The sequence below is a fragment of the Hydra vulgaris genome, chromosome 05 (assembly GCF_038396675.1).
Source record: "Hydra vulgaris chromosome 05, alternate assembly HydraT2T_AEP".
NCBI classification, from domain to species: Eukaryota; Metazoa; Cnidaria; class Hydrozoa; order Anthoathecata; family Hydridae; genus Hydra; species Hydra vulgaris.
The window spans coordinates 14,558,375-14,571,479 of NC_088924.1; the positions used below are offsets into that span (position 1 = coordinate 14,558,375).

The following is a 13,105-nucleotide window of genomic DNA, read 5'->3' on the forward strand; positions in this document are numbered from 1 at the left end:
GTAAAACAAACAGTATAAAATAAGTATATAAAACTAATAGTTTATACTTTCATTCTAAAGTCTAATTTAAATTCTTCTTGGAATATTTGTCTCCATCAAACTCGTAAAAAATAGTCTTTGTTCTCAGATTTTCCAGAATTCAAAGGAATGGTTCATAATTGCCGCTATATTGTCTCCTACGTCATCGTAGCGACGTTTAATCGCTATTTTTTCCCTTCTATCAAACATTGGGCGAATTTAGCTCAAGTTGATTGCACATTTTTGTTACTTCGTTGATAAATAGGTTATCTTTAGTAACATCTGATATCTGAGTCAAAATTAAGGAAAAACAAGTCGGATTGTTCAGTAGTCTGATAAACAGATTTAACTTGTTTCGAGTGAGGATGGTAGGTATCAATTTTAAAGAAGGGATGCAGGTAGTTTTTGCTGTACTTTGATATATTAAAAAGGAATTTTAATGCTGACCTTCCTTGTGTGTGTTAAAATTGATTCTTGTCGCACGCCTTGAGATAAACGGAAATGATTTAATTTATCCTCAAGGTACAATACACTGTAAAACTTTACCGTGAAAATCACGGTACTATACCGTTACCCATAAGTGCCGGTATTGTACCGTGATTATTTTACGGTAAAACACCGTGAATAAATCTCGGTAAAACGCCGTGATTTTACGGTAGAATACCGTGATTATTCTGTAATGAAACAGCGTGAATTACGGTATAGTACCGTGATTAATTTACAGAAATGCCTCGCTCATATTTATTTATCAATATATTTTTACTATTTTCGAAAATGTTTCGCCTGTTTCATTTTGTCTTATTTTTTAATTTATTTCAATTGTATTTCAATTACATTTTTTTAAATTGTATCTTCAATTATAAATATCTATTAACAAATATGTATGTTTATGTGCTAATGGCAAGAAAAACACGTCATATTTTTAAAAATCTTTTCAGTTTTACATTACTTACATGTTATTAAATAGAAATAGTTATTCAGATAAATTAAATGAATATAAATAAATTCAAATAAAACGAAAATTTAAAATCTCTTACATATCAATATGACTTTATATAAATAGTTATATTTGGTAAGTAGGAGTTTAAGAATGTAATAAATTCAAAAATAAAACAAAAGACATCATTGTAAAACTTTTGATATTTACAAATAAATATAAATAACTACATAATAAATTGCTGTTTCAAAGTTATATTAAAAAGTTTAGCAACGTCGTAAATTCAAATATTATTAAATTTCGCAAACTTCTGCAGTATTGACAGCACAATATTGCTTATTGCTGAAGTCTTTTTCGTTCGCCTTGCTTTGCTCCAATTTTCAGGATTGATGCTAAAAAATGCACTAGAACGGTCAATAATATATGTATAAGCAATTGACGTTTAAAAACATTCTCTTCAATAAATATCATTAACATCAAATACTATGTAAACCTTAGACAAATTAAACACATTTAATAAAACATAATATAAGCATTATATATCGTTGACGAAATTCTAATATTGATGAAGCTTCTTTTGGATATGGTATATTGAAAATATAAAAACTCGCAAATAAACAACAAAATGACTTGATGAAATTGTTCATTCCATCAACTACAACAATGCAATCAATTACCAGCATGAATCCATTTGCTGTAAATTGCGAATTCCCTAAAAGAAGAATGCAAGTTGACCTAACAAAAATCCATTTTAAATATATATAAATAAAAATGATCAAGCTCATACCATTTTTTTAAAATTATTTTCAAAATCTTAAAACATATTAGAACTTGTAATTCAACATACCATAAACACATAGATGAGGAGAATTTGATCTTGGCACCAATTCTGTTTGATTCATTGTCTCCTAAACATATTTTCCTTACTACTAAATATCTTTTAGTAACTACATTGCATGTTATTATAAAATGAGTGAAACATAATTAATTGCTTGATAATATGTATTGGATATATTTTAAATTAATGATTAGTATCTTTAACATACATCCACAAACATAAAGAGTGCGTCAAGTTTTTCATTAAACAAACTAATCAAAGCCATTACAAGACCAGGAGCCACAGGTAAATCTGACAAAGTTCCATGTTTTGTTTTATCTAAATTTATTATCACCTTCTTTACTTTAAGGTCTGCTATTCCGCAACTATGCAAAAATAAATATAACTTTTCATCATATAATGCTTTAATCAAAAGTTCACCAGCTATCGCTCCACCCATCAAAACATCAAAGTGATGTAGCACACCATCAACCTAAATAGAAAAAACTAATTTAAATACATATATATATATATATATATATATAAATATATATATATATATATATATATATATATATATATATATATATATATATATATATATATATATATATATATATATATATATATATACCAAAACTAAATAAAATAAACTTCTACAAAAATCTAATTAAATACTTTAAAACACTCATTAATGGTGGAACACGGTTTGGCCGCTGCAGATAGTCATAACGGTTTACTAGTTGTAACGTTAAACTGTCATGACCGCTAGCAATCACTGTAGTACCATACTAATCTTTAAATTATTTAGGATATTTGACAACCATAGAAGATGCAATTACATATAAATGTTTTTTTAATGGCTTTGGGCAAACAGCAAGAACATCATTCATAATAATCCTTATAATTGCACACCGATGTGCTGTTAAAGGTCTTTCTCCAGCTGCTAATATATTTTGTACCTCTTCAGATATTTTGGCCCAAGGTAAAACAAATGTCAAATACCAATCAGCAGCACTTACATGTTTAATTTTCATTACTAGACAAAATTGACACAATATTTAAAATAGAGCAATTAAATATATTAAGAACACTAACTAAATATTTTTTCAATTACTATGTTTTATTAACAACTTTTTTTAATAACTTACTCGAATTAGTTGAGTTATTTTTCACTTCAACTGTGGGCACCATTTGTATGCTGGATTGTGTGGCCACAATAAAATCTACAGAGTTTTGAGATTGTTCTGCATAAAATTTTATTGATATTATAAATAAAAATATATAAATGTATATGATAATAAAAATCATAATTATTTTGATAATAAATTATATGATAATAAAAATCATAATTATTTTGAGTATCATAAATCTTTTTTACCGGAGCTTTCCTTTGCCCAAGATTCAAGGAGTTTGCCTTGTTGGAAGGGTTTTAGCAAAACCAAATCATCAACTTTAACCAAGTAGAGATCTGTTTCATTTTCAACACCTATTTCCCATAAATTTTTCACAACCTGGTTTAAAACACATCCGTCAATATTTGGCAGTGTTCTTAAAATATTACTTTTAATAACCTCCATTACCCTAAAAAAATAGATCATATATAACATGTATATATCAAGAGTATCATAATAAAAGTCATATTATATTGTAAGTAAATTTTACAGAGTTTGATGTGGTTATTAAATTTAAAAGATTATAACTAATTAAATTTAAAAAACATATATATAGTATTCACAAAATGTAGTATTCAAAAAAAAAATTAAATTTAAAATATATATATATATATATTATATAATATAAAATATTAATATAAAATATTAATATAAAATATTAATAAAAAATATTATATAATATAAAATATTAAAAATTATAATTGCTTCCATTTTAAATTATACAAAGCAAAAAAACAAAATATTAAAAAAATTAATAAAATTCGTAGTAAGGCATTATACATATAATTATGCAGCAAAATTCTTAAAAAAGAAAGTTTTCTTAAAACGTTTTTTATAATACTCTCCATTACTATTGTTTTTATTTATAGCTTTCTATTCACTCACTGACGAGTCCGCATTTTTTGATTTTTTGATATTTTTTTTTTTTGTGGAGGCCAAAACTTCACAGCGCTTTTTGCAGCAATTCTTTTGATCGTACAGCCCTGAAATTTTACAAATAATCTTTTGCCGACTAACAATAGCTATATTTGTTACATTTGATTCAATAAGTCTTTTAGATTTAGTAAAATGAATTAATTTGTTTTTTAGGAGAGCGATAAATTTGTAATGGCAAGTTAGCGTAACGGTCTTCAGAAATTCAAATAAAAGTCAAGGTGTGTTTACATTTTGAAAATAAATGTAAATGCTCCTTTATGTTTACATTTGGTTATATACATTAGGGAATCCAATTACGATTATCGAGTACCCGAGTAATTGATACTTTATAAGCAAGTTCCGAGTAGTCGATTACTCGGAATATTTTTTTCGAGTATCGAGTATAATATTTAAACAAAAAAATGTAAATATTGCACATTCATTTAACTATTAATCAATCGAGTATCGGTATTCTACCGTTTTTTCTTTTTTTACTTCTATTATAAAGTTGCTTAGCAACCTTTGATTTTTAACTAAGTTTCAAAAGTTTTTTTTTAACTAAGTAACATAAAATAAATAACATTTGTAATTTGAAGTTGTACGACGTAAAATTTGCAATAAAGTAAAATATTTAAAAAAAAAATTGTGAAATAAATAAAATAAATACTTAATTTTCTAATATATATAGCTGCCTTTGGTAAGTGAAGTGTTTTGAGTAAAATGTACTAAATTTCAAGTAATAAATGCATATTTAAATACGTATAAATTTCAATTTTCAATTTTTATGTTGTGATTTTTTATTTTAGTGATTTATTTACATATACCCAGAAATGTCTTCGAAAAAATCAGAGGTATGGAAATATTTTACAATAAAAGAGAAATCGGAGTCAGTTTGTAACATATTCAAATCTATAATTCAACGTCCGGGATCTAATACTACTGGAATGATTAATCATTTAAAATTACATAGCATATCTTTACAAAAAAGAAATTTGGGCGACACAAATGAAACTGATGCGTCTTCTTCGAAAAACACAAAATCAGTTGGAAATGGAATAATAAATTTCATAAGTCGAGAATCATTGAATGAAATATTGGCGAAATGTGCGACAAAAGATGGATTTAGCATCAAAGGAATTACTTCATCTGAAGCCATTAGGGGTTTCGTAGCAAGTCGTAATTATAAAATGCCAAAAAGTGAAACAACAGTAATGAAATATATAATGGATTTTTATAAAGAAAAAAAAGAAGAATTAATGGCGTCGTTATTAGAGCAAAAAAAATCTGGAGAGAGATTCAGTATTACTGTCGATGAATGGAGTGATATAAACGTTAGAAGGTTCATGAATATCACTCTTCATTCAGCAACAAAGCCACCTGTAGTCTTGGGTCTATCTGCAATAATAGGTTCTTGTGATTCGAATGCCACTATCGATTTGGTAAAAGCAAAACTTATAGATTATGGAATTGAAATGGATAATGATATCGTCGGATCCACACATGATGGAGCATCAGTCATGGTAAAATATGGGAAAAATATTTTACCATTTTCTCAGTTATGCTACAACCATGCTATACATCTTGCTGTACTTGATGTATTTTATAAAAAAAGTGGGAGTTTAATTACGAATGATGATGCGGTAATTGATACAAATTTCCCAGATGATGAGAATTTAGAATATGATCAAAATTTAGCAGATGATGATTGTGTTGAAACTACCGAACAAAATGATGAGGTAGCTGATGCATTTGCTTTTGATGGTAACTTAAATTTCCAAAATGATTTAGTTAAACAATTACCAATCTTTCGTGAAGACATTGGCAAAATTCTTGATGAAACACGAAAAATTATTAAATTTTTCAAATATTCTTCAGTTTAAAGCAGTGTTCTTGAAAAGCATATAATAGATCAAGAAGGCAAAAAGTTACGATTGCTACTCGATTGCAAAACAAAATGGAACTCAATAATACCAATGGTAAATCGTTTCATAAAAATATACGATTGTATACAAAAGGCTCTTATGGAATTAGGTCAGCAAAAATGTTCACAAAAAATATCAAAGTTTTAGAAGAAATATCACATGTTTTACAACCGGTTGAGCTTGCTGTTAAAGAGCTCAGTAAAGATAATAATAACTTTTTAAAAGCTGAAGGAGTATGCATTTTTTTTACTAAACAAACTAAAAGAAACAAATACGCAGTTAGCCATGGAAATGTTCACTGCTTTGAAGAAAAGAATTGAAGAAAGACGAAATGAGGATGTTGTATCACTCTTGCGTTTTTTACAATCTGGAAATTATCCTAAACCAGAGATTACCTGCCATTTTACTTATTTAAAAAAAAGTTCTATTCATTTATTGGCTAAAGAAACCTTCAAAAGGCTGTTCAATGAAGATCCTGCAAACACACAGATGGATACAGAGTTAACAATTGAAAATGAAGAAATAATTTCAAATAATGGTTTGGTTTCAAATTATGATGAACTCCAAAAAACAATTGAATTAATTATGACTGTTCCGTAAAAAAATAATTAAGAAAGATTGTTCAAAACGAGGTGACTCTAATGGAAAACTTTTTACAGCATTATTGACAATACAACCAACGTCAACAGTAAGTGAAAGAGTGTTTTCGGTAGCTTCAGCTTTTGTCACAAAAACCCGAAATCAGTTGAAAATGGAAACGGTTGACAAACTTGTATTTTTAAAGTATTATTTTTTAAATAAAAAATAGATTTAAAACTAAAATTGTTGCATTTTATTTTAAATTTAATTAACACAACATGGTGTGGGTAAATTTTTTTTCCTTTACCCGGGTACCCGGGTAATTAAAAAAATAAATACTCGATTACCCGGATAACGTAAAAATACGATTATTTGGACTCACTAATATACATTGAAAGAACTGAAAATCAAGAAAATTTAGTGATTTAAAGTTAGTTAACAAAGGATTAGTGCAATAAACATTAAGTATTGAAAGAAAAGAAGAAAATAAAGTCATACATTCGAAGGAGGTGTTTAAAAAGTGTGAATGAAGTGGAATTAAGTGAATTAAGTGGAATATTAAGGAAAAAATCAAAGAAAGAAAAAATATAAATTAGAAAACAGTGAATAAATAGTGATAAATAGTGAATAAAAGGTAGGAACAGAAGAAGTTGAATTAAACAGAAAAACGTAAGAACAGACATCAACAATTTGGTGAGTTTAATTTTGATTTAATTAAATTTTTATTAAAATGAAAGAAACGGCGCTTTAAAGAGAACGACGTCTTGTAAAGGCTCGTCAAAAATATCATTTGAAGCGCAAAAATGAAACTGAGGGAGATAAAGAAGCAAGGCGCGCAAAGCGAAGAGTTTTAAACGAAAATGAGGGCGAAGAAGCTCGATCTTAGTCGAAATGAGGGCGAAGAAGCTCAATCGACTTAGTCGAAAAGCTAAGTCGCAGCGTGATTCTCGTGAGGCTGAAACCAAAGCTCAAAGGATTCGTCGCCTCAAAGAGCAAAATATTCGAGCAAAAAAGACTCATGCGGCTGAAACCATATATCAAAATAAGTTTTTGATAAAATTTGACAAAATAAATAATATATTTAAATTTGATAAAATTTGACGAAATAAAATTTTGAAATGAAACCATATATCAAAATAAATTTTTATTGAATATTAATCATAATCAATAAGTGTAATAATTCAATTTTTATCAAGACTAAAAAGTAGAAAATAAAATAAATAAAACTTTTTAAAAATAGTTTTCTATTCAATCGACTAAAAAGTAGAAAATAACTTTTTGTTTCTGGTACTCGTGGAAATCATGTACTTAGTAATAATCACTTTTGTAAAGCCAATACTGGAAGACATTGAAGGCAATTCATATACGTATGTAAACAAACAAACTCATCGAAGTAAAGGAATAGAAAGTTTGGCGCCTTTTAAGTCAGATGCTTTCAAAATCAAATTCGTTTTAAATGTACATAAAGCTAAAGGCGCCAAACTTTCTATTCCTTTACTTCGATGAGTTTGTTTGTTTACATACGTATATGAATTGCCTTCAATGTCTTCCAGTATTGGCTTTACAAAAGTGATTATTACTAAGTACATGATTTCCCGAGTACCAGAAACAGAAAAAAATTATTTTCTACTTTTTAGTCGATTGAATAGAAAGCTATTTTTAAAAAGTTTTTTTTATTTATTTTTTGATTGGTTCTTATGACTGGTTCTTTAAATAATATTTCTGAAAAAAACTGCACACATTTACTGCATAAATACTATAAATAAAATAGTTTACAAATAAAATCTTTTATATTGATATTGCCAAATAAAATACATAACTTTTAAAAATTATTTATGTAAACCAATATCATTGAACCGTCATTATTTCATATTTTTAACCTTTCATTAAAACTAGGTGTTGTGCCAAAAAAACTTAAAGTTGCCGTAATCACTCCAATTTTTAAATCTGGTGACGAAACTAATATTTCCAACTACAGACCAATTTCCGTCTTACCTTCTCAAAATTATTGAAAAGAATTATGTATAACAGACTTTATAACTATTTGATGTCAAACAGTTTGCTGTACAGTAAACAATTTGGGTTTAAAAAAGATAATTCAACTAACCAAGCGGTAATTGAACTGATTAATCATGTAACAAATGCATTCAATAATGACTATTTTACTTTAGGAGTTTTTATTGATCTGTCAAAAGCCTTTGACACTGTTAACCATAAGATACTTATAAAAAAACTGGAACTCTATGGAGTAAGAAATAAAAACTTACTTTGGTTTGAAGATTATCTAGCAAACAGGTCACAATGTATTATTTATAAAAAAACTGAAAAAAAAAAACACATAACTTGTGGTGTGCCCCAACGTTCAATCTTAGGACCATTATTATTTTTATTGTATATAAATGATTTGTACTTAGCATCAAATATTTTAAATGTTATATTGTTTGCAGACGACTGCAATCTTTTTTATTCCGACAAAAACATAAAAGTTCTCTTTAATATATTTAATGAAGAACTATTAAAAATGAACGAGTGGTTTACAAGTAATAGGCTTTCGTTAAATGTAGAAAAAACTAAATTTATCTTATTCTCCAAACCTAGTAAAGGTGATGATGTTCCTCTAAAATTACCTAATCTTATAATCAATAAAACATTTATTAAAAGGGAACCAATCGTTAATTTTTTAGGAGTAATACTAGATGAAAATTTGTCATGGAAACCACATATAAAATACATAGAAAATAAAATCTCAATAAATATTTCCATATTATATAAAACTAAACCATATCTTAACACTGCTTCCTTAAAAAAAATATACTTTTTATTTATTCATAGTTTTATCTCGTACTGTAATATTGTATGGGTAGTACTAATTATAGTAAATTAAAAAAACTTTATAGTAAGCAAAAACACGCATGCAGGATTGTATTTGGTGCACACAGAACTTTTCATTGCGAACCTCTTTTAAGGAAGCTTGGTGCCCTAAGTATCTATAAACTTAATATACACCAGGTTCTACAATTCATGTTTAAAATAAAACGTGGGCTTTCTCCTATTGTGTTTCAGTCTTACTTTAGTGAAATCTCGCACAAGTATCCTACTAAATTATCAATTAACAACTTCATTGTACCAAAAACTAATTTAAAACTAGGTTCTTACCAAATTCAATATCGTGGACCGTTTCTGTGGAAACATTTTTTAAAATTTATTACAAAAAAAAAATAATATTCAAAACATCTCTTTGGAACAATTCAGGAAAGAATCTAAGAGTCTCTTCTTGCAAAATGACCTTGATTTAAAATATCTCTTTTAAAATAAATAATATAAATTATCTAAAAAATAGTTATTGACACAACTTCTCTTTTGTTGCTGTTTTATTTATATTTAACTTTTGTTAATTTTTGATATATTGCATTATATTTCAACACTTATATTTACATTGTAACTAACGAGTAAAATGCTTATTATGTACTTTGCTACTTTTCTTTTTTTATATATAAGCTGACAATTTTTTTTCAATGTAAATGGGGCTCGATGATAAGACAGTTTATGTCTTCTGCTTGCTCCAGCTCTCTTTTAATATACGGCAAATATATATTAAAAAAAAAAAAAAAAAAAAAAAAAAACCTGCAGTTATTCGATGAGCATAACACAGAGTGTTTTAAGGAAATAAAAGAGCAATTGCAGTGCTTGTAAGATGGTAGTGGAAGGTAGTCTATTAAAGAAGCAATCATTATACATCGAATCTCATTATTTTCTCCACAGACCTCATACATACCAAGCTCATGCACAAATTGTGTGTTCAGCTCATTAATAAGAGCATACTCAATTCCGTGTGTATCAAAAAAAAGAAACAAAATTCTTGCAAAAATAGGAAGTTCGTGATCCTTTGTAAAGTCAAAAATCAAGAATTAATCTTTTTTGTAATGGGTATCTTGATGGATAATATGGGTAGAAAATGTATCCGGCAGTTGTCCACATGTAGTTATAATTGCCTCAATGGTAGAACTAAAATTTTTGACATTGAATGAAAATGAATTGACCGCATAAATTTTTGAACTTGGTATGCTTGAATTATTGTATGATTGCAACAACTGGTGTGTCTCTATTAAGGTTTTACTTACATGCTTGTAATTGTTAAAATTTCTGGCACATTTTTTAAAGTAAGAACGCTTTTGTTCAAACCTCAAAGTGAAAACTCGCATTAGAGGCCCATAACGTAAAATTTGCTGTGGATTGTGGGACAAATAATGATGTTTTGGTAATAGTTTAGAAGAAGAGAATAATTCTCTACGAGAAGAAAAATAACCATTTATTGAAACCTGCAGATAAGCAATATGTTGAATGTCAATTTTAGGTGAACATATAATCTCAGCAATTTCTTTCAGTCTTAAATACAATAACCACGCAGGATCTTCAAAATCTAGAATGTAAATTCCTATATAAAGGGAAAACAAACGCAAAAACACCTAGTTTTGAACTGCATGACCACTTAACTTTTCAATACTCGAAGTTTTATTTATCTCACAAGGTTTATCCAAGGCATCTTCTTCAAAATATTTATGCATGTTAATTCTTCTGTTGATGTTGTTAAATGAAAACCATCGCTTACTAACAAAAATTTAACAAATAGATACATATCTCGTGAAGCAACGCCTTCGAAGATATCATGAGCTAAGCATGGTGGCAAACCTGTAGACACATGAAATCCACATATACCATTAAATGGTGAATTAAATTTTATTCCTTCAAAATTGTTACCATTATTCTGAGCTAATTGAAGCAGGCTATTATTGTGGCTTAATTCTGTTCGATCTAGTCTACAGAATTGAGGGTTAAAATCAAACTCTGCACGTGCTGCTAAACAGTATCGAGAAAAATGTGAAACTGTGCTAAAATTTTCACAAAAGCCTCCTATAGAATGTGATCTTAAATTATCCCCTAGTATGCATAGAAGTTTTGTTTTTATAGATAAACTTTCAAAAACAGAAACAGAACCAGATATTTCTGCCAATTCAGAAAATATTGGTGCAAATACTTTGTTGAGGCCAAAGTACTTTAAATCTGCATCTTTACACATAAGTACCAGCTGTAGCTGCTCCAATGCATATCTCTTGTGTGATGGAATATTAGCTTATGTTAAGTAAACTGCAAGTATTTTATGTTTTTTTGATCCAATTGGGTTGACAATTTCAAAAGATTCTTGATATAGAATAAGATATGAAATTTTATCATCAGACTTTGCAATATCTTGAATTAGGGATCCACTCAGTAAGTCTGAATATATACCAAAATTTTCCTCATGTTTTAGCCAAAACCCAAGTTCATTGCTGTGTTTATTGTACATCATTTTTAACAAGTCCTTTATTGGAACATGATGGACAGTTCTAAATTTTTTATTGGCATCAAAACCTAAAGTAAATTCTATTGGAGATATGTAACTCATGTGTTTATAAAAATAAGCTTTCCTTTTTTTATTAGTACTTAAAGCGTACAAACTGTTTATCTTTATTTGTTCTGACTTAAAAAATTCAGTTAAAATATTTGCATAGATATCGCTGCTTTGATTCGAGATTGCAGAAGTCAGACTTTGAACAGAGAATTGAGTACTCGAATTATTAACTACCATAAGTTCATCAAAAATAGATTGAACACAAGAAGCTGGAAATATATTTTTTACTTGCAATTTTAAAAAAAAGAGAGCTTGATCCTTCAAATATTTTTCAGAAAAAATATCATCAATACAATCATGAAACTCTTCATTTTCATAGTGTTCTAAAGATCCACATGAAATGTTTTCTTGTTGAAGGGTGTTAACATCTTTATTGTTGTTTAAATTAGAAGAATTTAAGCTATGTACAACATACAGTGGCATGATAAAACTTGAATCCCATTGCTTGTGTTGTTTTGTTATATGAGATGCAAATGAATTTCGATTAGTGTAAGAACTTTTGCAATTCATGTAAGGACAATGAACGCGGTCAAGTGAATCAAGATGCAATTTAAGATGTAAGATAAACTGAGATAGTCCAGCACATATTTTTTTACATAGTGCAATACCACATTTAAAACTTTGGAAAATGTTATTCATTTCTGTTGTTGGTTTATTTTCGATAATACTTTTATTATGTTCTTTCCTTATATGCAATTTGAAAGTTGAATAAGTTTTAAAAATAATTCTGCAATTTTGAATGTAATAAGGAAATTGAATATTAGCTAAATTGCGATAGCTTTGATAATGAGTCATATAACTCAGCAAAGATTTCATTTTTTTGCCACAATGGTTGCATGCTATTAAATCCAATTTAGACATTATCGTTTTTATAAACTATATATATATATATATATATATATATATATATATATATATATATAATATATATATATATATATATATATATATATATATATATATATATAAATTAAGTTAGTGTATTCTACAAACAGAGTGCTCAATATTCTAAAAGAACAGAGCAATAATAAATTAGTAAAAACACTTATCTAATTTTTGATTTCTTCAACACTGTGTTTCACCATCAGTAGGTTCATCAGGAAGAATGTATGTATATATGTATATATGTATGTATATATATATATATATATATATATATATATATATATATATATATATATATATATATATATATATATATATATATACATAATTATATATACATAATTATATATACAAAATATATATACATATAATATAATAACTATTAGGATTTATAATATTTATAGGATT

The 13,105-nt window shown here is 27.3% G+C and overlaps 1 protein-coding gene across 11 annotated transcripts; it reads right to left on the bottom strand.

Moving 5' to 3' along the window:
• Positions 1-1,143: 1,143 nt before the first annotated feature.
• LOC136080603 (uncharacterized) lies at positions 1,144-3,407 on the bottom strand. Of its 11 annotated transcripts, none has more exons than XR_010638558.1 (7): positions 3,154-3,398; positions 2,924-3,019; positions 2,451-2,811; positions 2,002-2,265; positions 1,803-1,863; positions 1,633-1,667; positions 1,144-1,347 (listed from the first exon to the last, which is right to left on the bottom strand). XR_010638558.1 is itself a non-coding variant. In XM_065797460.1 (7 exons), the coding sequence occupies exons 4-7, from the start codon at positions 2,230-2,232 to the stop codon at positions 1,336-1,338; spliced, it is 339 nt and encodes a 112-aa protein (XP_065653532.1). In that variant the 5' UTR covers positions 2,233-2,265; positions 2,451-2,811; positions 2,924-3,019; positions 3,154-3,404; the 3' UTR covers positions 1,144-1,335. The 11 variants fall into 11 exon arrangements, 3 of the variants coding, with proteins under 3 accessions (XP_065653532.1, XP_065653530.1, XP_065653531.1); XR_010638560.1 differs by having other exon boundaries at positions 1,144-1,359; XM_065797460.1 differs by having other exon boundaries at positions 3,154-3,404.
• Positions 3,408-13,105: the final 9,698 nt, after the last annotated feature.